Source organism: Anolis sagrei, chromosome 2 (assembly GCF_037176765.1).
Source record: "Anolis sagrei isolate rAnoSag1 chromosome 2, rAnoSag1.mat, whole genome shotgun sequence".
Taxonomy (NCBI): Eukaryota; Metazoa; Chordata; class Lepidosauria; order Squamata; family Dactyloidae; genus Anolis; species Anolis sagrei.
Window position 1 is genome coordinate 113,628,580 of NC_090022.1, and position 25,813 is coordinate 113,654,392.

At 43.6% G+C, this 25,813-nt stretch overlaps 1 protein-coding gene across 1 annotated transcript; it reads right to left on the reverse strand.

Annotated features, from left to right (window-relative positions):
• Positions 1-5,202: 5,202 nt before the first annotated feature.
• On the reverse strand, positions 5,203-24,466 carry ARHGDIA (Rho GDP dissociation inhibitor alpha). Its single transcript, XM_060764873.2, has 6 exons — positions 24,360-24,466; positions 10,475-10,685; positions 8,748-8,831; positions 7,270-7,346; positions 7,093-7,156; positions 5,203-6,800 (listed from the first exon to the last, which is right to left on the reverse strand). Exons 2-6 carry the CDS (start codon positions 10,662-10,664, stop codon positions 6,601-6,603), a joined length of 615 nt encoding a protein of 204 aa, XP_060620856.1. The 5' UTR covers positions 10,665-10,685; positions 24,360-24,466; the 3' UTR covers positions 5,203-6,600.
• Between the last annotated feature and the right edge of the window lie 1,347 nt (positions 24,467-25,813).

The following is a 25,813-nucleotide window of genomic DNA, read 5'->3' on the forward strand; positions in this document are numbered from 1 at the left end:
GCATATTATCTGAGAACACAGCAATGCTGGACCACTCTCACAACTACCTTGCCCAACAAGACTACACAGAGAAGCCATTGAAAACCACAAGCACATGGACAACTTGAACAGAAAGGAGGAAATCATGAAAATGAACAAAACCTGGATATCAGTATTTTAAAAACTCTGAAATCAGGACAGTAAATAAAGAGCAACACCCAAAAAAGGGGGAATTCCAGACAAGAATCAATCAAGACCTGCTAACACCTCTCAACAAAGGATTCCCCCAGGAAGGAAGCAGCCAGGCTTTGAAGCTTCAAGGCCATTATATGCTAATCAAGGTGGCCATTTGCAACATTCACACCTGCCTCAAGCAGAGAAGAGTTCTTCTTCCCACCCTAGACATTCCAGATACATAAACCTCACTTGTGTAGTGTCTAACAGACCTCACAATCTCTGAGGAAGCCTGCCATAGAGGTGGGTGAAATGTCAGGAAAGAATGCTTCTGGAACATGGCCATACAGCCCAGAAAACTCACAGCACCCCAGACAATCATTGCCAAGCCCAGGAAGAAATCTCCCATAGTCCACAGGTTGCATGTGGTGGTGAGATTACTATGGCTAGGCACACACACATGTACACCGTATCCCCAAATGTATTTTCTAAAAGCATTCCACCCAAAATTGTACCTCCAGGGGAGACAGACCACCAAAACATCAAAAATCAATAAATTTAAAATAGGAAGAAGATATAACTAAAGCAGAGCTTTCCAAGCCTTTCATGCTGGTGACACGCTTTTTAAACATGTATCCTTTTGCAACATGGTAATTCATTTTGCAACATGGTAATTCATTAACAACCTCGGATATGCAGATGACACCACTCTGATGGCCGAAAGCGAGGAGGAGCTAAGGAGCCTTCTAATCAAGGTGAAAGAAGAAATCGCAAAAGCTGGGTTGCAGCTAAACATAAAAAAAAACCAAGATTATGGCAACAAAAATGATTGACAACTGGGAAATAGAGGGAGAAAACGTGGAGGCCGTGACAGACTTTGTATTTCTAGGCGCAAAGATTACGGCAGATGCAGACTGTGGCCAGGAAATCAGAAGACGCTTACTTCTTGGGAGGAGAGCACTGTCCAGTCTCGATAAAATAGTAAAGAGTAGAGACATCAGACTGGCAACAAAGATTCCCTGTAGTCACCTACGGATGTGAGAGCTGGATCATAGGGAAGGCTGAGCGAAGGAAGATTGATGCTTTTGAGCTGTGGTGCTGGAGGAAAGTGCTGAGAGTGCCTTGGACTGCAAGAAGATCCAACCAGTCCATCCTCCAGGAAATAAAGCCCGGCTGCTCACTGGAGGGAAGGATACTAGAGACAAAGTTGAAGTACTTTGGCCACATCATGAGGGGACAGCAAAGCCTAGAGAAGACAATTATGCTGGGGAAGGTGGAAGGCAAAAGGAAGAGGGGCCGACCAAGGGCAAGATGGATGGATGGCATCCTTGAAGTGACTGGACTCACCTTGAAGGAGCTGGGGGTGGTGACGGCCGACAGGGAGCTCTGGCGTGGGCTGGTCCATGAGGTCACGAAGAGTCGGAGACGACTGAACGAATGAACAACAACAACAATTCATTTTACCAGCAAACCAGAAGTTAAACCAGGGGTCCTCCATTTTTTTAAACTGAGAGGCTAGTTCATGGTCCCACAGACTGTTAGGGGCCAGACTATAGTTTGAAAAAACAAACAAATCCCATGCATACTGCGCATATCTTGTTTGTAGTGGGGGGGGGGGGGATGAAAGAACAATTAAAATTAACAATTTTAAGCAACATAAACTTACCAGTATTTTAATAGGACGTGTGGGCCTGCTTTTGGCTGATGAGATAGTCAAGTTAATGAGGATTGATGTTGTTGTGTGCCTTTAAGTCATTTCAGATCTAGGGCGACCCCATGTCTAAGCTTTAGGGCAGGGGCCGGGTAAATGGCCTTGGAGGGCAGCCACTGGCCCATGGACCTTAGTTTGGGGAACCCCTGGGTAACCAATTATAGTAAAATTAAAGATATCTAGGGCAGGGGGGACAACGAATCCCACCGCTGCCACCAGTATAGTAAAATTAAAGCGCCACAGCTTGGGCAGGGTGGTCAAACAATCTCACCACTGCCACCAAAGCAAGGGATGATAAAGTATTATAAATGACCGATGTTATTGGTAGTATTAGCCGCCACCACCTCAGCTTTATTGGTCTGAGGAACCAAAGGTGTGAATGTGTTGTAGGTAAGGTGTGTTTGCCCTGGGTTCTTCTATTGCTTCTTAACTGGCTAACTGGACTTTAAAAGTGCTTGACAGACTGGAGCTGACACCAGTTAAAAGTGAACTAGAAAAGTTTATTGAACTTTGAACAAATATCACCTCATAGAATGAGGGGTACAGAAACTTGATTCAGTTGCAGAGACTTAGTTGGATTAAACAGTTAGTTCTACTGACCATAAAGCTTTTAAAACTGTGAGTTTCCTTAAACACACTGTTCTAATCTTAGAAACAGTATCTCTTAGAGAACAGACTCCGATCTGTCTCACACACAGGGCAATAAGATATCTTAAACTTCTCCTAAGTTTAATAAGACAAAACTCTCTCTTTTACTGGTCCTCTCAACACAGTAAAACCCTAGCCTTTGTCCCAACCTTATTCCCTATCCTTAAGGCTCACTTCCAAGCTTTCTTTCCCTGTCAGAACTCTATTCTAGCTTCCTCTCCTAAAATCCCATCCCTCTGTGTCTGATGTCAAGACACTTCTCTCTCTCTGTCAAAAGCTGACAGCCACTTTCCCTCTCTCAACCGACTCCTCCCCTAATTGCTCTCACCAATCAGGAGTCGGCTTGACTCCTCCTCCTGCCTCTGCCTGTCTTTCAAGATGAAAGCTACTGACATTCAGGCTTTGGCCTGTTCGCCTAAAAGGTAGATTTCACTACTAAAGTAACGTATCCCGCCGCTGCCACCAGTATAGTAAAATTAAAGATATCTAGGGCAGGGGGGACAACGAATCCCACCGCTGCCACCAGTATAGTAAAATATAAAGCGCCACAGCTTGGGCAGGGTGGTCAAACAATCTCACCACTGCCACCAAAGCAAGGGATGATAAAGTATTATAAATGTTGAGAGGGCTTATGGTTTAAAATATATTGCTTTGAATCTTTACTGTTGAAACAAGATTTGGAAATGTTTTGTTTATGCTTCTTATGTACTACACCTGATTCTTGTGTAGTTTCCTCTATAACCATTTCATGAGGTTCATCAAGCATCATTGTTAACAGATTTTCTTTTCTTAATTAGAAATGTAATAATTTTAGTGGAAATTATTGCAACTCAATCAGCAAATTGTGTAATAGTAAATGTTATAACAGTACCTACGCTTGAATAACACCGGCACTCCACTTCTGTAGTGACTAAACCTCTCTGGAGGTTTTCAAACAGAGGCTAGATGACCATCTACTGATGCTTTGATTGTGCACTCCTGCCTGGTTGAAGGGGATTGAACTATATGCCCTTTGGGGGTCTCTTTGAACTCTAATAAAGTATATCCTGCCTGGGGGCCCAGTCTCCTTTTTGGGGGTTTTTTGAACTGAGGTTGGATGACTGTATGTTGAGAGGGCTTTGACTGTGTTTTCCTGACTGGCTGAAAGAGTTTGGACTGGATGACTCGTGGGATTCCCTTACAACTCTGGGATCCTACCACAAATTAAACACAATTCAATACTGTGATACAGCAACTAAAAGCACCAATGCGATTATATCTTCCTGAGGTTTTCAAGATGGAAACATCAAGGTGGAATAGATGATGGTGGAGCCTCCTCTGGAGATTTTGAAGCAGGGGCTGGATGGCCATCTGTTGGGAGGCTTAGATTGTATGGCAGAAGAGGTTTGCACTGGATGACCTTTGGGTTCCCTTCTAATCCTATGATTCTTTCATTCTAGAGTTCTATGACTGGATGGCCGTCTGTTGGGAGGGCTTGAATTGTGCCTTCCTGCCTCACATAAGGGTGTTAAACTGGATGGTCTGAGGGTCCCTTCGAACTCTAGAGTTCTGTAACTCAATTCAGGGCGACTCTTAGGGTTCCCCTTCACTTCTTTCTTTGAAAGAAAAAATGAGGGGGGGGGGAAGAGAGAAGAGACAGGGAAAGGGTTATATACTGGGATGCTCTTTGAAGGTCTCTTCCTCCTCCTCCTTGCTTTCCTTCTTCTCCTCCTTCCCCCCAACCAGACCAACACATGTATTTGCTTGTGATGGCAGGAGTGTGGGGAGCATTGCTTATGCAACACATCATTTGGAAAACTATGGACTAGAGCAGTGGTGAACTGGCTGGGATTACTGGGTGTTTTAGGCCAAAATACCTGGGGACCCACAGATTGAGAACCACTGGACTAGAGCATAATGTATACTTCTGCAGGAAGTCAAACTAAGGGCTCAACTGAGTAAACCCTTTTTAAACTTAGTGAACCACATGCCACTAAATCTGCAAAGAGAAATATGAAAGGAAGTTCTAGAACTCTCTTCCAGTGAAGATGAGGGTGTCTCCTTCCCTGTTTGTTTACAAACCACACACTGGAGCAACTAACCAACAATCATCTCTATTGCAAAGACAATTTCTACATTGTTTGACAGTAGAGGGTGATAACCTGAAAGCTCCCCTCTGAGGATTGTCTCCACCAACATGAAGCAGCCAGCGTTAAACAGTTGCTTTAGTCTCTGAGTGTTCCTCCTCAGCAAGACACAGATGTTTAGATATGAATAAAACAACAAGGATGTGATGAATTAAGTTTCAATTAGACAAGGAAGACATCCAAAGGATTGTTGAAAGATTAAAAAATACATAGGACATACAAATAGGCACTAGACCTGCCTTTTGTTGAGGCAAATCACTGGTTGGTCCACCCGATACTTTCAAAGCCAACTGGCTTCCCAGTATTTCAGTCAAGATTTCCCCCCTCTTACCTGTTTATCCCAGCTTGTTCATCAGGACTGGGATATGAGCACATCTCCAGATGCCATAGGACTGTAACTCCTAGCATTCTTTAACACTCTGATGTTTGTGAGGGATATGAATGAGTTCAACAACATCTGGAATACTTCACTTTGTCTACCCCAAGCACAGGCTGATGAGCTCCATTTCCCTGTTAAACCCACAGAAAGCCTACAAAAACCGAACAAGGAGGCAAAACCCATAGTCACGTTCATGATTTTATTTTACTGTCAGAAAAGGGGAAGCTGATGATTCCAAATCTGTTAATTCAGATCTAAGATTTACAGACAAAAATGCATCAAATCAATTTAACAAAAAAAATCTCCTATACAGGGAAGGAGAAGGGAAGGGGACATGGGCAGACACATAGCTACGAAAGGGAACCACACACACTTGGTCCCTGATCTAGAACAACTTTGGGACTCACAGTAGCCCACCGTGTAGGGCTGTGGAGCAGGAACCTGGTCCCAACTGGCTGGCAAGCAGGTCTCTGGCTCCCGATTGCAGGCCAGTGGGGTCTTGCTGGGGTGGCCGGGCATCATGAGGAAAAAGAATCTATTCAAGGCAATAATAAATACTGACAAGCCAGGCACGTGGTATAAAAGGCAGAACAGATACATAAGGCATTCTCTGCTCTCTTGAATATTTGTCCACAGCAAGCTCTTTGTTCAGATTAGATGAGGAATAGCTGAGCTAGGCCAACATCTTCAAGCCCTGAATCCCAGAGGCTGCCCTAGGGGCTTCAGGACTTTGCAGTTAGTTTCTATAGGATGGAACTAACATGGAGACTACAGTGGCATTACAAGCTTCTATGCCCACTGACAGCCCCCCTCCCTCCTCTCCTTAGCTGGAATCAAGGGCTTCTCTGGCCAAAAAGAGCCTACAAGGATAACCGCCTGAACCTTACATAAGCCCTTGAGGAGATACATCCTCAGCAGCATAAATGTCCAGCCAGAAGATTTGAATCAGGAGGGAGGGGTATGTGTGGACAGGACGGGCGCACATATTAAAAAAAATGTGTAACAAGGCGGGGATGGGGTGGGACCCTCCCTGGAGGATGTATGTTACACACATTAAGGCATCATGGTTACAGGAAACCATCACAAATGAAAACCAACCCATGCCCCTGAAAGGCAACGGGCGAGCTATGAACATGATTAAGCCTGGACACAAATTGGGGGAAGCAGGCCCTTGCCAGCTCTGCATGGAATTAGGATTTCTCTGCACCTCCCCCACACAGCCAGAGACAGAAGTGTCTCCCAGGTCCTTGGCCCCAGAGGCAGGAAACATGGCTTTCCCTTCGCTATTTTGCCTGAGATGAATTCAGATGGGCCACAAGCAGGGGACCTCCAACTCAAAGCCAGAGAAAGGACAAGGGGCAGTTCTGCCTCTGCGCTTGGGAACGGATGGCACAGGTTTGGTCAATTTCTTGCAGTGATTCATAGGAGGAAACACAGGTGGGGCCTTGAGCCAGAAAGATCTTCCTGGTGAGCTTAAAAAGGGGAAGGCGAAGAGGGATGTCCGATGCCAGCACTTTGGTACAGGGTGGGGTTTCTACTGTAGCCACTGTCTGAGCCATTCTTGGGGGTTTGGCTAGGAAGGGCTAATCCTTCCATTCCTTCTTGATGTTCAGGTTCCACTCCCAGGAAAGGTGGTCTGTCTTATCGTCATCTGTGAATTTGGATCGGATATTGTAGCTGCCCCGGGCCAACATACCCTTGGGGGCTTCCTCTATAGGGGTGAGGAACTCATACTCTTCTGGACGGGGCCCATAGCTGCCAACCATGTAGTCAGTCTTGTCAACTGAAAGAAGAAAAGCACAGAGAGCTGTTGAAATGTGTCAGCATTTCCAATGAACATCAGCAAATGTCATGGGATAATCAGCCCAGCTTGCATCTTTATCCCCTTCAGGGCTGGCATACCGGGGGGGGGGGGGGGGCACAATTTCTGCATTAGGCTAGTGCCAAGGTCCATTTTTTACTGAGGAGACCATGTCAACTGCCAAGGCTCCCCTGTTCACTACTGTACAAAAAAGCAGAGGAGGTGAAAACATGGGATCAATAAAAGAGAGGCTGCTTTGATTCTTAGCACTTACTTTTCACTCCTTTCCTGAATGTATACTGGATGTACTTCAACCCTGAAACGATCTCATGATTCACCTAAATGGAAAGAGGAGGCATTAGCTGCCATGCACTACCCTGAAACGCTCCCTCCCTAAGCCCAAAGGACCACCCCTCTTACAGTCACTACCAGCTCCTTCGGGAGATTGTACCTGAAAGGAGATTTTTATCTGGTACTCCACACCTTCCTTCACTATGAATGACTGCTTCTTGAAAGCCGCCAGGTCACCTAGATAGCAGCAAGAAGGAGAAAACAATTTTAAAAAATCATCTTTCAGATGTCATGAATTTAATGTATTTAATATAAGTATTTAATGTAAGGGCACCAAATTCACTTGTATTTGTAATATTAGTCAAAGTGTCTCCTAGAGTTCTTCCCTAGTTATATGAGAAACAACACTCTGCTACTAATTTTCTGGGCAAGATGCTTCAGATAGTTGGTCAGATTCTAAAAGTAAACAAGGATATCTCTGACTGTTCGAGTTTGGTTTCAAGTCAGTTTTGGAACCTGACAGGTGACACTTGAACGTAACTGAGATAGAAAACTCAGATTTCACTTTAATTGCCCTGGTTCCATCCTACAGAATCCTAGAATCTGCAGTTTAGGGTGAGACCTTTCAAATTCTCAGCCAGAGAGCTCCTCTGATGCCTATGACCACATTACTAACCCCGGGGATTTCATAGGAAACAGTTAAAGTGAAATCGGAGTACTGTAATTGTTTAGTGTGAAAGGCCTGCTATTCTAGGAGACAGATGGAGGAGTCTCATGCTATTGCTCCCGTTGATCTCTCAATCTCTTAAATGATATCTGGGGGGACAAACACTGTGAGGCAGGAGCCATGTTCAGTTCAACTGAAATCAGTGCCTTTTCCCACTTTCACTTGGCAAACAAACTACTACACATCTACAAAGGGATAACGTGGTGACAGCAGCTCAAGCACAAGTAACTTCCCATCTGGACTGTTGCAATGCACTCTTCAATATGGGGCTATATGGGTGACACAATGCAGTTGCTAGTACAGAATGCAGCAGCAAGATCACTTCTGGTATAATCAAGAAGAAAACTAATTCTTAAAGGAACTGCAATGATTAATAATGTGGTTCTACTCTAAGTTCAAGGGAGAAGTGAAGGTGCTGGAAGTCTACACAGATAAGAAAATGTACAAATGAATCAAGGATTTCTCCAACAGCATGCTCATTTTAATTAATATGCCATTGTGAACTACATGTGCACACTCCCCCTCTCTCAATGAAAGACTAGAAGTTTCTAAGGATCAATCATAAAGTTGGAAACCTTCTGCATGAACTTTTTGGAGCTTGTGCTTTTTCTAGGGGACTGCCTGCCCCATAAACAAGTGTTAAGATGAACTGTAGTTATTTTAATCACATGACACTGAAACTACAAAACAAGCCTGACTCATATAAGACAAGCTGAACCTTCAGTCAGGTCCCAGTGTCTTAAGAAACTTGCAATATCATCTACAGAATTAAAATTGGGTCCAAAGCACCTTTGAGATAAATCTCTCTGGCTTTTCTCTGTACATGCTACATGCAATATACTGTGGCTAAAACATCCTCTGATGAGCCCACTTCTATGGGGGAAGTCAAGTGCTATGATCTCACTGCCCACCTGTCAAGTCCAATTCCAAGGGGCCAGGAGCAGCAGAACAAACCAAAGTCAGCTTTGTTACCACCACATTTGGAGTGCGGGGATCTGAAAAAAAAAATGAGGCAAAAATGTTAGATTAGGGGTTGGAGTCATGTAGCTCCCCAGATGTAGATGAACTGCAACTTCCAGCATTCCTTGCCAGTAGCTGGTAGCTAAGACTGCCAGGACTTGCAATCCAACCACTCCTGGGAACCATATAATTCCCACCTCACTTCTACATAATGGAACAACCTGTCATTTCACAAGAGCAAGCAAGAGGCTTAGAGAAAAGAAGCACGTTTGGTTCACTACTACACTGAGATCGACATTACTCCATGGACATATTATTTAACAATACACTTGCCCTGATTTAAAGGAAAATGTCAGACATGAAGTGATTGCAAGCATGGAGAGATCCCAAAACTGAAAGAAAAGGAATCTATTCTCTTAACATCCCCAAACACTGCAGCCAGACTACTTACAGGAACACCCAGGGGTGAGCATAATACCCCCATACTAAGGTCACTCACTAGTTGCCAAGTTTCCGGGTACAGTACGAAGTGTTGGTTTTGACATTTAAAGCCTTACGTGGTTTTGGGTCCAAATTACCTACAGGATCATCTTCTGCCACACTGCCCTGAACATTGAGTTCCTCTGGTGGACACTTACTCCAACCAGCCAGAACCTGACTGGCAACCATCACCCAGAGGATGGTTCATCAGTCGCCCCACAACCGTGGAATGATCTGCTGGAAGAAATCCAACAGCTAAATCAGCTGGTGGAATTTAAGATGCAACAGAAGACCAATCTCTTCTGGGAGGCCTACCCACTCAATTTTAGCTTGTGAATTTTATCTGCATTTATCAGCAAGGTTTAACATGCATTTTAACTATGTGTATCTTGTATTTTAATAGTGTTTTATCTCTTTGCTTTAGCAATATTGTACCCCGCCTCAAGCTGCAAGAAGAAGTGGGTAATAAATGTATCATCATTATCTTCATCATCATCATCATCACCTCTGAGCCTCCTTGTGGTGCAATGGATTAAACCCTTGGGCTGGCAGGACTACTGACCGACAGGTCAGCAGTTCAAATCTGGGGAGAGCGGGTTGAGCTCCCTCTGTCAGCTCCAGCTCCCCATGCGGGGACATGAAAGAAGCCTCCCACAAGTACGGCAAAAGATCAAACATCCGGGTGTCCCCTGAGCAACGTCCTTGCAGATGGCCAATTCTCTCACACCAGAAGTAGTTTCTCAAGTCACTCCTCACACACACACACACACACAAATCATCATCTCTATACCTATTTTTTCCCTCAAATGACTTCTGGTTCCTGCCAAAAATAAAGCCCAATCCAAAACCACCTTTTCATTAGTTGTGGTTAAGAATTAGTTTTATTTTTAAAGCTTATTTCAAATCTAATATTTCAGTTTATCAAGAGGCAGCACAAAAGCTGTACAGTTTTACTAGCCGTTATGTCCTCTTCAAGCAAATATATTTCATGACAGAGCAGTTAATATGCTTTTTCTCAAGTCCCCCGTTTCTTGACCCAGCCTGTCTGCATTCCATCTGCACATCCAGATAGAAGAGGCCTGAGTACTTGCCTCCAGGGGAGCTCCATGTAAATTGTGAAGGTAGGGCAAATTTCAGAAGATGCCTGCTGCCACTCCCCACGCCCCTGCCCCTCACACAACACCCTCCAGGAACTCACCAGCAGCAATGGTAACATTTCCCAGCAGGGCCTCTTTGTACTTCCGTAGGCTCTCATCCTCCTTGTCCAGTTCCTGGATCTCCTGGATGCTCTTTTGGGCAGGGGGCTTATAGTTGACTGAGTGCTCATCCTCCTCATTCTCAGCGGCAATCTGGGCCAGCTGTTCAGGGGTGGGTTCTTGCTCCGCCATTCCGGAAACTGTGATTGAAGTCTGGGGAAAAAGGGGCACACAGAGATACATTTGTTAAATATATCAGTCAATTTCTTAACAGTGATGATAATTACTACTAATAATAGCAAAGCATTAATACAAAGTGCCTAAATATGCTAAAGGCATAGATTCCATCTGAACTTGGAAGATAAGCAAGTCAGCTCTGGTTAGTACTTGGATGGGAGACCATGAGGTAAATCATCATCATCATCATGCCACCTTTTCTCAAGATTGGGTTCCAAAACTGCTCACAACTTTAAAAGCACTACAACTGAAAACATACAAAAACAATATTACAATAGAATTAAACTACCAGTAGTTGCAATTATTAAAACAATTTGGTTAAATGCAATTAATTTTTTTTAAAAAACTATTGAAAAGTTAAAAACATTTAAACCTAAAATAAGGCAGCACTCTCTAGGCCATTTTTGAAATACTTTCCATGCTAAAAGTCTGCCTGAACAAAAAGATTTTAGCTTGCCACTGGAAGGACAAGAAGAGAACCTTCCTTGCCTCCCTGTGAAGGGAGTTCCAGAGCCGAGGGGCACCCACCGAGAAGGCCCTCCCTCACATCCCCACAACTGTGTTTACAACAGTGGTGGAACTGTAGGCTACATTTCAGAAGATACAACTGGAAAATCAACCTCTGAGATGTCCTTGCCTATTGAAGACGTATGAAAATTCATGGGGTCACCACTGCACAAGTGAATTGAAGGCATATATACGTATGTGCCTGCGTGCTGCTTGTCAACACAAAGGCACACACACACACATATATGTGCCTTCAAGCCACCATGGACTTTATAGGGTTTTCTCAGACAAAGGTGGTTTTGCTACACATATGAACACATTAATACATCTTTATAGGCAAATCTGGCAATAGTCATGCCTGCTCTCTCACATTCATGCTCAAAAGATTAACAAAGCTACTCGGTTTATTGAATTCCAGAGCAGTGATGATTTCTATGTAGAAATCAGAAGACAGCAGTTTCCTGGTCAAATCCCACCAATTCCTAGAACAGCAAGTAGTGCTGGATATGGGCATCGTACAATACAATACAATACAATACAATACAATACAATACAATACAATACAATACAATACAATCCTCTATTACAGTCACTGACCAGCACAGTCAAAGCACTGAGGGGAGGTACTAAAGGGGATGGGAGGGGCACATTACAAGTCCAGTAGCATTTCAGCTGTAACAGGTTGCTCTAACTACATTCCCAACAGGGTGTTGCCTTGCGTGGTCGATCATCATCCAGCTAATTTTAAGTGCTGCAGCACAAAACTTAGCAACACTGTAAGTTAGTGTAGTGCTAGAGCCTGAAAGCAGCAGGGTGGACTAATATTTTTCAGTGTGCCCTGGATATTTTAGAAGCTATGGTGTAATGAGATTAGTTCTAAGGTCTCTGTAGAGCATGCATTGAAGAAGCACATGTTCAGTTGTTTCTAAAGTCCAGACTCACAGGGGATTAATCTCTCCTTGAAGGGGGTTTTCCGATACCTCCCCTCCAATACAGCCGATGGGAGAGTATGGCATATTGCCAGGGTAACTGCACTTTGCACCCATTCTGTACACGTACACCCTGGCTACTGGAGCAAGATTTTATCTGCAGGATCTCTCTCTGCAATTCTTCCACTACTAAGAGCCAGAAGCAAACTGAGTCAGCAATAGGCCTGGGCTATGCACTGTCCTGGGCCCTCCCTCTGCATCTGGCTTCAAGAAAGCCAACAGCCCCATATCCTGCTGCCTGGGCTAGTGTTCTTCCCTACTGTTGGTCTGGGAAGCAAGGGTCAGGGAGACTTGAGCAGCTGACTGAAAAGTCTCAAAGCTAAACAGGGTAGCTGTTATTGGCTATTGGAAGAGAAAGGCCAGTGAGGTAAAATGTCTAGCCCGTCCAGACTAATGAATAGGAAGCTATTCATTGTGCAGAATGGCACAAATAACCATAGTTAAGGAAATTTGCTCACATTCCAAACCCTGTTAGAAAGACCCTCCAAATCTTCCATAGGCAAAAAAAAAAAAAGGGGGGGGGGTCATAGAATCATAGAATCAAAGAGTTGGAAGAGACCTCATGGGCCATCCAGTCCAACCCCCTGCCAAGAAGCAGGAATATTGCATTCAAATCACCCCTGACACATGGCCACCCAGCCTCTGTTTAAAAGCTTCCAAAGAAGGAGTCTCCACCACACTCCAGGGCAGAGAGTTCCACTGCTGAACGGCTCTCACAGTCAGGAAGTTCTTCCTCATGTTCAGATGGAATCTCCTCTCTTGTAGTTTGAAGGCGTTGTTCCGTGTCCTAGTCTCCAAGGAAGCAGGAAGGGTCAATTAATTCCAGGGGTTTCTATAATTTGAAGGAATGTTCTCAGGTGACAATACATTTCAAAGGCTTTCCTTCTCCTGCCCATGGTCTTGTCATCTAGTGAGCCCAAAGTCCAGATTTTCTACAATTATGTTGCTTCAGTGCTTCAAGGAGGGTGGCAATTGTGGCTCTGTCCCCATGCAGTTGTCAACTTCTTTCTCCATTCCCTCCTCTAGGCCTCAAATTCAGTTTGCTTAAATATGCAGGAGTCAGAACCAGGGCAATATTCCTGCCAGGAGATACTGGCAAATGCTAAAGCGCCCCCCTCCAGAAGAGGAATGGAGAGAATTGGACTTGGAAGGCTCCATGCACTCATTATCCATACTGCCCAATTGTCAATGATACACTACTTCCAAAGTACACACTTATTTCCATAGCACAGGGAGATGAGTGAGATCAGGCAGGGAGGAGCCCAAATCAACAATACTTTGAAATGAAGCCAGATCCCTTTCCTCAAAACATTACAAACCGGAAAAGAGGCTTGGAAGGCTGCAATAATCCCATCAAGGACTTTGGCTTCAGCGCTTTAGAACAGCCTTGGTGGCTAACAAAACAAAGACTCCCTACTTCATCTGGCCAGAATTCAGCAAAGGACTGCTTCTGCTCAGGACTGGGTGACATATACTGATACCTTTTACCACGTCTGATCTGGCCCATTTAACCCAGTTATTGTCTGAAAGCTGTTTTTCAAGCTATATAATGAGAAACTTGCGACAGGGATTTCTGAGTGACACCAAGACAAAAAAGGAGCTTCCTTGCTGTGTGACCACATCTAAATAGTAAGCAGAACCATCACAAACCAGAAGACTTCTTAGAGCCAAGACGAAAGAACAGCAGAATCCTGATTGACCCAAAAACACATAATTAACACTAACCCCTTATTTTGTAGGAAACTGCTCTTGGTCCTTCCTTTCACCAAGTTAAAAAAATCATGAACAAATCCACAGGAACAAAATGAAAATGGGGAGGAAGATTTCTCTGAGCTGTGGGTTTATGGAGAATAATCCATAATATATAGTTTTTATTATTGTTGGTCCGTCTTGCTGTGTTCTCCAGTGTGCAAAACAACACTGTATGTCCAGCACCCAAATGCCCCCACAGGGTAGTTTTCAGCAAGGAATAGCATTCTTCAGAGTTTGTGACTGGAAGCATAACATGATGCAGCCCAGCCCTAGCCTGTGGAAAGCAGCACACTCCTCCCCTCCCAATCAGGAAGCTGGCTCCCTCCCCAAGGGTGTGTCCACATGCCTTGGACGTTACTGAAGAGCTGTAGTCCCTGGCACAGCTCTCAGCTGCCTTCCTACATGTATAAATCTGTATTCGCAGCCACAGGCCAGGCTTCTGCCTATATCTCACTCCCCTCACCTTATACACAGTCAAGAAGCATTCCACAGTGGCCATTAAAAGAAGTAATAAGCTATGCACACTACCATCTACCAGTGGTTGCTGCCTCCCTTTCTTCCCACAAACCCAGATAAAAGCAACTGATAGGACTCACAGGAGTTGCTTGTCCACAACTTCATGGAAGACAATCCTTCCATCCATGTGTGCTCACTCTCTCTTTTATGGACAGACCACTCCAATTTTTATCTTGAAATCAAAGCAGGCATTATGCTTCACACTTTATTCACTGAGGCACCCTGAAAGAGAGCCATGTGAACGGCAAATGCGAAATACAGGGACTGTGTGCTCCTTCAAGTTGTCTGTCCACTTATGGAAACCCCATGGGTTTCTTAGGTAAGGAATACTCACAAGCAGTTTTGCCAGCTCCTTCCTATGAAATATAGCCTACATCACTAGGTATCCATTGGATGTCTCCCACCCAAGTACTAACCACAGCTGAGCCTGCTGACCTTCGAAGATCATATGGCATCTAGGGCCTTTAGGGAATTGAGCCTGAATACCCTACATATTAGAGTCCAGATGGCAGCTCTTAGAAGTGCATTGTTTGATTAGCCATTCATAAAAAGCAGCTGAACCTCAGAAGCATTGTCACAAAATATAAGAATCTCTGGCTCTCATCTCCCCCCAGGCCAAGAGGCTAATCCTCTAAGGCTTGTGGTGCTGCTGATTGCAACCTAAAAAGCCCTTTTAACTGTTAAGGTCTCCAAGAAAGACAGTTTTGCCACAGGCTGTCCTGAAAGCACAATAGGGAATACTCAGTCTCAGAAAGCAGGCATACAGCTGCCTTTTCCTCCAGCAGCACACACAGGTTTTCGGAAGTAGCAGCAGACACAAACCCTAGCCAGGCTGTGCAATATAGCAGAGAAGACATGAACAAACTTTTTGTGACACCGCTCTCTGCCCCCCCCCCTTCTAGCCCACTCACCAGATCTGCCTGCCGCCTCCCTTCACACACAAATTCACAAAATTCTGTCCACATTAACAAGAATGGCTTCAAACCAGACAGGAAGGGTATGATTGTGCGCAATGCTGGCCCCAGCCCCCTAAGCCTCTTCCTTGGAGGAAGAGAGCAGTTTACTAAGGGTCACTGGTACAAAGGCTGCCTAGAGGAAACAAAAGCCCTTTATCCGCCATTTTCAGGTGGCAAGCAAAACGCTAGCAAATTAATTCTAAATCACACTTTCAGACACTCTGATCCCTAAAACTACAATGGAAGACAACTGCTGTGTACAAAACCTGAAACTGCTTAAAACAAGACTCCACAATTTCAGTTAAAATATTCCACCTTCCCAAAACTGGCAGATGGGACTATCATACAAGAAAGAGGCCCAACGATCTTAGGCCATGAAAGGTATATTCCTGGCTAGGAAGAAACACTTAGCAGAACAGAGTAAACCTTTCGTAAGGGAATTCTGTGGCAATTGTGTTTTAAGTTTTCTAGGTTCTCAGTATCTAAAGAGATTAACGTGCTTATGCAATTAAAAAAAAGGCTTTGGTATATTCTAGATGGAGGCAATTGTTAACATGGTGCAAGTTTTGAAGACAATTTTTTGGTACCCTGCCTCTATCTCCACAAAAGAACTCGGGGCGGCTTACACATGGCACAAAGTGCTGAAAACAATGCATAAAATAAAATAAACACACAGGACAATACAAGATAAACCAGTAGTCTATAAAACAACAATTTGAACTCAAAATAGTGCCCAATAATCTATAGTGTCAACTGTCATAGTGCAAGTTGTAGCTAAGGAACAAGACCATGGGATGAAAGTGCTGTGCTGTATCATTATGTGAAGACAAAAACATAAAATATCCTAATTTCACAGGTGCATAACATGAGAGACCACAGAAGGAAAATTGTAAACAGAGAAGCAATCAGGTTAGAAAAATCATGTCCCTAATAATTCTAGCAATGTTACAGTGAAAGCCCCTAAGACAGCTGCTCTCAATTGGGGTCCAACCCAGGTATTTTAGATTTGAAGCTCTATCTTGCCAACCTTAATCCACTTAAGAGTTGAAATGGCTGGACATTGTTATTTAAAATACACTGTGTGAATCAGGGTAGGATGCCTGTTTTAATGTGCCATAATAATGCTTCTTTAATTTCAATATATGGGTTTTTTCAGGAGCAACTTGAGAAACTGCAAACTTTCAATATATGGTGAAAGAAATTTACATATATTCTGCATACAACTAGAACTCAAGCAAAAAAAGTGCTCAATATGCATAATGGCAGAACTACAAGAAGCTATACTACCTCCAGGGGAAGAGGAAGAGGTTGCCTTCTACCTTCCTTCAAGCCTTAATCATTCTAGAACAAAATGATAAAGGAGGACTTATAAGCTCAATATTACATTTATAGCCATGAAAGTGACTTAAGTAGGGTTTCAGTAGTAAACCTGTAGCCACATACAAGTCCAAGAATTTGGCATCTTGAAAATTATTGTTCTTTTATTTAAAAACAAGTCAGCATTTGGTGGAATTCAAGATTGTAATTCTAGTGACTGAGCACTTGCTGTTCTTACATACATGATCTAATTACTTCTTTCTTGAAACAGTCCAAAGTTTTCATTCTGAAAGGAAAGTGTGCTGCAAACTGTGGAATATATTCTTGGCACATTTGCTTGGCACAAACATTGTTGTTAAGAAGGAAAAACCCAATACATTCAAATCTGACTGTGAAATAATGTTGGCTTTAGCTTCTAAATCAGTGCAATGAACCACAACTTTCTAATTTTGAAATCTTGGAACTTGGAGACTCAAGATTTTCAATATGCAACAATTATTTGCTTGCCAGTAGAAACTGCACAAGATATTCCTTCTGTCTAATGGACTGCTTAGTAACTCATTGCTTTATCTAAATTACTTATATCAACACACTAAAAATTACACGATCATCAACATGAGTAAAATGCAAGAATTAGTGTAGATCGAAATGCATGTCCAGTGCTCAACCCTTCAACGTCAACTGGATTTACCTTGGACTCATGAATGTATCCATTCAAAAGTAGTTCACATTTCCCTCATAAACTAAACTAATTGCTTGATAAGCACCCCAATATTACATTGAGGAATTGGGAGGTTAAATATGAAGAAAGCTCTAAATGAATGTTTAGAACTGTCCTGATTGTTTGGGCAAATGTGCAAAGTCCCCTACATTGCTTAGTACAGGGAGGGAGTGGGAACCAAGAAGAAGAGTCAGGAAATAAGGATTATCTTCTGCTGTAGCTTCAGGACTGCTTAGAATGGTCTCAGTACCAATATAGAACTGACAAATTCTTCAGGAATGAGAGCACTTCTAAACCTAAATATAGCTAGAGAAGAAGCTCAGCAAACGTGCACCCTTGCACACCTGGAGCGGCTATAACACTGACAAAGCAAATCCTTGTAGAGGTAATCTGAGCCACTACTGCATCCGAAGATTCAGAGTGAGTGAGACTCAGATTCTGCGACCATATCTGGGTGCTTGAAAAGTGAACTCTGCTATACGCTTCTTCACAATACCATCATTGTGTGGTTTCCCATCTCGTGTTCTTTTTCTGTTGTTCGCTGTTCTAAAAAAATTGAACTACCAATGCTAAATCAATGTCAGGAAGAACTTTAAAATAAAAACATCCTGGTACATGGGTCCCATTCTTTGCACCACCATGCCGGAAGAATATCTCTTAAAGTTAATTCATCCCTCTCGCTAAAAGATGTTTCAGAAAAGGGAACTGGCAAAACCACCTCTTAGTATTCATTACCTAAGGAGATTCACGGGCTTGCAATAAGTTAGCAAACAAGTCGAAGGCAAATACACACTCATGTACTGCGCTACAGCACAGCCAAATGATGTAGAATCAACTTCTTACTTAATCACTAATCAGATATTGGATGTATACTGTTAATATATACCTAAGATCAAGAATTAAGCCACACTCATTGTTATGGATGGAAAAATCAGACTCTAAGTGAATTCACTATATAACATGACATGTGAAATATCATTTTCCATTCTTCAAATACCTTCACACTATTATGAAATATATTTACACCATATTCCCATCAGGAGAAGCCAATTTCTTATGCAGGTATGGAGATAGTTTCCACACAGCGGGAAATGAGATGGAATTTATTTTTTTATTTAGTTTGAAAGGGCCAATTCAAACTTCCAGTTAATATTTTACTGTTGCAAATGGCAAAGAGAGGAGTGGCCTCTGCCTGCACTGAGATTCCTCCAGGCCAACGGCAGAGATTACATCCGCTATAAAATGTAGGCTTGTGACACCAATACCGTTCACATTATTTTGGTTTCCCGGCCTATATGGTTTTTGTCTGATGAAGAAGGCAACAGAGCTTAACAGTTTTACATGAGGTGTTTTGTGCATTTTAGTTGGCCAACAAAGATATTACTCTTTTGTGAATTTTGCTTTATTTCCCAGTTAATATGACTCTCCAGCATTAGAGAAACATATTGGCAACTGTAACACCTAATATATATTAGCATTGGTTTCCATTTCTGCTACCGACAGGTGTTTCCTACTCATCCAAGTACTTACAATAGTATTTATCCTTCTCAGGCTGCTAAAGGAAAAAAGAAGGGCCCATAAGTCCTCTAAGAAATCATAATCCTGATTTATCATCCTGCTAACTAAACACGGAGAATCTTTAGCACTGTAGGGAAGACACAGAGCATTTGCCATCATAGAAATCTGCTGCTGGGGTGAGGCAAGAACAGAAAGCCTCTCACACAAATGGTCCCAAAGGCTAAGCCACTAATTCAAGTTGAGGGAAGGTTCTCTTTGAATGAACTAGATATCCCATTAGCCTCGGGGATAATGCATTATGCTGCAGTGAAAGAAAAGGGGATCAGTAGGGAGTTTGGACTTATCGCTCCTACATGCACAATTGAGCCAAAGGATAAAAAAAACCTCCATTTGTTGCCTGATCCTGTAATTTACACTGATTTCTATTACATCTGCTAACACTTTTACAGGAATGGAAAGAACTCTGTTACAAACACATTTTTGGAATTGTAGTTGGAGAGTAGCATCGTTTAGAATGCTTCCACAAACTTTCATGCAACACACGCTAGCACTTAAAAGTCCAAGCATTGGTTATTTCTGCTAAAGTATGCTGAGGTACACAATAGGGAATCAGGAATGGCAAATGAGGTTCTAACCCCTGCTCGGCATCCATCCACTGCCATTGTTTGTTAGCTGATAGTACAAGTCTGCTAAACTGCCATGTATACAAGGCTCACCATGGAAACCCAAGAGAAAATATTGACAAGGGTAACAGCAAAAAATGAAGAGCCTCGGCTTTTACTGGAAATGTTACAGCCCCAACGGAGATCATTAGGAAGTCAAGTGCCAACATATCTTAGGAACTAAAAGTGACTTATGCACCACCAGAATACTGAAAGGCAGAGAATAAAGGAAGTAAGAGTCAACTTGAAAGAGCAGGTTACCAGAACATGGCAAAGCAACTTAAGCAGGAAACACTTAAACTAAATTAGGCAGACTGGAAACATTGTGGAATAATCCAAATTAGGCAATGATATCCAGGATCTGTTATGGTAGGCTTTAGTTTATTGCAATTTGAATGTTAAATACTGTGCTTGTATTTTCTCAAACCAATGAAATCAATAATTGTATCATCCACTAAGCCAGCAGTGAGAATTATTGCCTTCCTGATATTGTTAAACAGCTAATTACTATGGGCTGTGTCAGGTGGGCAAACATCAGGGGGGCACCTATTCTTAGCCCTGCCTTAAACAAAATATTATTTTCCTTCCTGTTCAAAATACAGTACTTTCCCACGAAACAATGCTGCTGTTCCATGACAGCTTTCTCCGCTGTGCTGTGCTGCATTGGGACTCATAACATATCACTCCCTAACTAAACTGTGAATGGATAAGGGCAATGTCCCAGTAGTAAGACTCTCCAGAGCACCCAGGAGAGTTCCCAAAAAGAAGATAAAAGTTACTTTCAGAAAGGATGCAGAAAATAACCCTATTCAGGATTTATATAGTTAGAGTGGGAAACATGTGGCTTTGCAGGTGTTACCAGACTTCAACTAGACAGTATAGTAAATACTGAGAAGTAGCCCAGAAACATTAAGGGGCTTCGTATTCTTCAACATTTGAAGACAAACACAGCAAGAGAGGGGATGTATATTCCCTCTTCATATGCATTGTGTGCAAATATACAACAACTCTTTCGCTAGGGTACGTACTGCATTTAAGCAGCTTTACTCTCTTTATCATAAATAACGACAATTTGGAGGATGATTGTTTTAGAGCCTCATCCTTTATTGTGTGCAGAAGCATCTTCACACACAACAGAACGTTTGTTTGTTTGTTTTTTAACCACCATCTGCAGATCTGAGAAGTTCACATCTGGTTTTCATATGCTTTGCTAAAAATATGAGTAACTTGTGCAGATAATACTTATATGTTTGGCAGGCACCTCTATGCTCTAAAAGCTAACTAGAGAACAATTAGTATGACAGCCATTTAGCTGAGATAATGAGGACACTGACCTGGCATCCTACTTTCTAAATCCCCAAAATAGACTGCAATTTCCTTAGTCATTTTAACATTTTAGGGTCATTAAATCAGATGCCAAAAAGTGAAAGCCATGTGCAATATAATCTGCACAAAAATATATGTTTGCTGAACTTTGCATTCAATAATGATCCAACTGCTGAAACCTTAACAGCAGGTATTATACCCTGTGATGTTTCTGAATGTGTAGCAACAGTTGTATGGCCCGCAAGTGATTATTGTATATAGGTGACTACAATAGTCACCTCTTAAAAGAAATCAGCTCTCACAGAAGATTTATTTTATAATAGGGATCCCCAAACCAAGGCCCATGGGGTGGATGCGGTCCTTCGAGGTCATTTACCCAGTCCGACCTAAATTTATACTTAGGGTCACCCTAAGTCTGAAATGACTTGAAGGCACACAATAACAATTGTAATTAACTTGACAAATCTCTTTAGCCAAAAGCAGGCCCACTCTTCCCACTGAAATACTGATAAATTTATGTTGGTGAAAACTGTTCTTCATTTAAAATATTGTGTTGTCCTTTCATAGTTTTTTGCACTACAAATAAGATACGTGCAGTGCACACAGGAATTCGTTCACTTTTTTTTCAAACTACAGTCCAGCCCCTAACAATCTGAGGGACCATGAACTGGTCCTCTGCTTAAAAGGTATTTTGCATTATAAGCTTCTGCCTCGGTCTATAACGCAGCAGCCACATGGAGACACTATGTGTCAGAGAAAGGGCTCAAAGTCAAAGACAGGCTTCCAAATATCTCTAGCTGTCAAGGCCACAAGGGATATCACACAAAATACTCAAGAAAGAAAGAAAGAAACTGTGGAACAAATAGCGGTAAAAGTATGAAAGCTGGGACCGAGTGCTAGTAGTGCTATGCTGATTCCGGAATGGTGGTTGTGAATGAGGACCAGGTGTGTGACCACGTGGTCAAGAGAATGGGCGGAATGAGAGATGCATGCGGATTCCTTTACTTCCCTTAAGCACAATGCTCCTCTGTTTATTGTTCCCCTTTCTTTCTGTTCCCCCCCCCTTTCTGACCCGTGATGGGGTCATCTTCCATTCCTCTATTCTGAACCGCCTTGCTCACGTAGCGTACCGTTAGGTCCCAGCTATACTATCACCGACCTGTTAAATTACTTCACTGTTATTTGTGTCCCGCTTGCATTAACTGAGTTCAGTGGTATCCTGCTGCCACATTACGCTATCAGCGTTGACGAAGCAGCATTGCGGAATCAGCATAACGCTTCCAGCACTTGGTCCCAGCTATCATACTTTCACCCAAATAAGAATTGCTTCCTTGCATCAAGGGCAGGAGTTATAGTTTAGGAGAAGCATAACCAAGACATATAGAATTCTTCAGCTTCCTGCCATAAAAGATTGAATTATTCTCAGCTGAATCCTCTTGAACTTGCTCCACATGAATTCTGGCTATATAAGCCTTCTCGACACAAGAAGAAAGTTCTAATGCTGAACTATCCCTGCCTACTTTAAAGGCTTTGAAACAGTATGAATCATTTCCCTGGCCACAGCAGTTCCCGTTAAGGAGGAGAGGCATTCCTCTTCAAGTCTACCTGAAAAGCAACCATTCATTCTGTCCATCTAAACCAGTGGTTCTCAACCTGTGGGTCCCCAGATGTTTGGCCTTCAATCCCCAGAAATCCTAATAGCTGGTAAACTGGTTGGGATTTTTGGGAGTTGTAGGCCAAAACACCTGGGGACCCACAGGCTGAGAACCACTGATAACCTAGCAACATGGGGGTTAATGTACTGCCGAAGGCTTTCATGGCTGGAATCACTGGGTTGTTGTAGGTTTTTCGGGCTGCATGGCCATGTTCTAGAAGCATTCTCTCCCGATGTTTCACCTGCATCTGTGGCAGGCATCCTCACACCTCACAACCTCTGAGGATGCCTGCTATAGATGCAGGCGAAACATCAGGAGAGAATGCTTCTAGAACATGGCCATCCAACCCAAAAAACCTACAACAACCCAACATGGGAATAAATGACAAGGGAATAAATGAACTACACAACACATCCTGATATGCCCTGACTCCAGCGAACACTAATACCACATACTGGCTGAAATGAAGCCCTGATCCATATCTATGCCCATTTACATCCCAAGATTTTTTCCCCTTCAGTGATTATAAAATCTCATATCAAAAGCAACCAAGCTTTTTAAAGTAGCTTAGAAATGACAAAGAATGGTTTCACACTTAGAATCACAAGAGTTGGAAGAGACCTCGTGGGCCATCCAGTCCAACCCCCAGTCAAGAAGCTGGAAAATCGCATTCAAAGCACCCCTGACAGATGGCCATCCAGCCTCTGCTTAAAAGTCTCCAAAGAAGGAGCCTCCACCGTGCTCCCGGGCAGAGAGTTCCACTGCTGAATGGCTCTCACAGTCAGGAAGTTCTTCCTAATGTTCAGGTGGAATCTCCTTTCCTGTAGTTTGAAGACAATATTCTGCATCCTAGTCCCCAGGGCAGCAGAAAACAAGCTTGCTCCTTCTTCCCTATGACTTTCCCTCACATATTCATACCTGGCCCTCATCATGTCTCCTTTCAGCCTTCTCTTCTGCAGGCTAAATATGCCCAGCTCTTTAAGCCACTCCTCATAGGGCTTGTTCTCCAGACCCTTGATGATTTTAGTCACCTATGACTTCCTCTCCCATATTTAATGGATACCATTCAAGAAACAGTGGGGCTTAAAAGGTATGAGATCCATCCCTGTCCCAAAGCATCCCTGCAAACAAGGTAGTGGTGCATGCACGGTATAGCGAAGATAGAGGCACTGCAGCAAATAGAAACCCGAATGGAGGTACATAGGAAGCTTTGCTTTCGGGCGCATACACCCTGATGAACTAATGCAGTCTGACCCCACTGACACTGCCCTGACTTAAGGCTATGGGATCCTGGGAGGTGTGTTTTTTTCCAAGGCCTTTAGTCCCTTCTGCCCAGGAGTGATGGTCCCTGGCTGAGAGGCCAATCCCGGGCTGCGAGAGCACTGAGGCAGGGCCGTGAGAGTGGTGTCCAACCGCAGTGTAGCTGCTGCCCGCTTTGTCTTGGCCTCCCTCCCCGCCCCGCAGAGAGCGCTCAGGGGCAGCCTGGCAGGCACGAGGCCAAGGCCGGTTTGTGGGAGGGAGCCCTGAGGCGCAGAAGGCTCCAAGGAAAGGAAAGGAAAGGAAAGGAAAGGAAGGGACCCCTCCTCGCGGGACCCACAAAGGGCCGGCCCGAGAGCGGCGGCACGCCCTTCCCGCTTCAGGGGCACCGCAGCCGTCCCAGGGAGGGGGAAAAGAGGGCGGAAGAAGGCCCGAGAAAGAGGCCCTTCCCTCGCTCGCCGGCACCCGCCTCACCTCCTCCTCCTCCTCGCCGCCGCCGCTGCTCCTGCTGCCACCTCCGGTGACAAGCGCCGCCGCCACCGCCCAAAATCCTCCACCCCGCCCCTGCGCGCGCACGCCTGCCCGCCCCCTTACTTCCGCGGTGCCACCTGACGTCACTTCCGGGTTTTTCCCCCCTTCATAACTCGCTCCACCCTTGTTTTGGATATAGAGTCCACTTCCGTCCTGCGCGCCCTACGTTGGTTACCAAGACGAAGGGAAGGAACTGCCAGCAAGCGAGCGGAGATCCTAGAGGGGCCCTTAGGAAAAAAAGTACCTTGAGGAAAGCTGAGTTGTGCTCTTCCTGGTGGAACAGAGCCCATTGTGGTGAATAAAGGGTGTCAGACCGCTAAGGAACCGCTAAGAGAGCCGCTTTGGCGCTGGATATTGGGGGTGCTTTTGGATCTGGCTCCTTCATCACGCTATCCACTTTAAATCCGGTTTCTTTAAAGGCTCTTCCCTAAACTACAAACCCCAGAATTCTGCAGGAGGCAGAAACCGGATTTAAAGTGGATTCATTCGCTAGTGTGATGAGGTCCCAGTTTGTGAATGAGTTCACCCAAGTATGTTTTTTCTTTGTGTCAGGAGCGACTTGAGAAACTGCAAGTTGCTTCTGGTGTGAGACAATTGGCCGTCTGCAAGGATGTTGTCCAGGGGACGCCTGGATGTTTTACCATCCGGTGGGAGGCTTCTCATGTGAAGCTGGATCCCATCTTGAAGATCCGAACCACTGACCTTCAGGTTAGCAGTCCTGTTGGCACAAGGGTTTAACTTACATGTCCGAACGCATCTCTCCTTATGAACCATCTAGGGCCTTAAGATTACCTGGGAAGGCCCTGCTCTCATTACCACCTTTGTTACCTTCGTATGTTTGGTGGAGACGAGAGACAGGACCTTCTTGGTGGTAGCCCCTCGGCTATGGAATGCCCTTCCTATAGATATTAGATCGGTCACCTCCCTTTTAACATTCTGGAAAAAAGTCAAGACATGGCTTTTTGAACAAGTGTTTCCAAATGTAGAATAACTGACATAGGAAAATGTCAGTTAGTCAAATGACAATGAGACCAGACATTTTTAACAAGGAGACACTATAAATTTATATTTTATTGATTTGTTTTAGTTTTTATTTGTTTAGTTTTTATTATTTGTTTTGTTTTTAATTATATTTATGATATTGTAAGCATTGAATTTTACTCTGATAACCGCTTTGAGTTGCCTACGGGCTGAGAAAGGCGGTATACAAATACAGTAAATAAATAATAACCCATTGCACCACCAAAGGCTCATCACCCAGGGATGAGGCCAGTCAATCAATAAATATTTGTGCCACTGAAGGGAGGATCCAATTGTCTCCCAGCAGATTGTGGATGCATCTACAATATACTATGGAACGAATGAAGTTTGACACAGCATTAACTGCTAAAGCTCAG

Coding starts and splice junctions, on each gene's coding strand:
- ARHGDIA (XM_060764873.2), bottom strand. CDS start 10,664: ATGGCGGAGCAAGAACCCACCCCTGAACAGCTGGCCCAGATTGCCGCT. Junction 7,347..8,747: donor CTTGGAATTGGACTTGACAG/GTGGGCAGTGAG, acceptor GCTGCTATCTAG/GTGACCTGGCGGCTTTCAAG. Junction 7,157..7,269: donor AGATAAAAATCTCCTTTCAG/GTACAATCTCCC, acceptor CTTTCCATTTAG/GTGAATCATGAGATCGTTTC.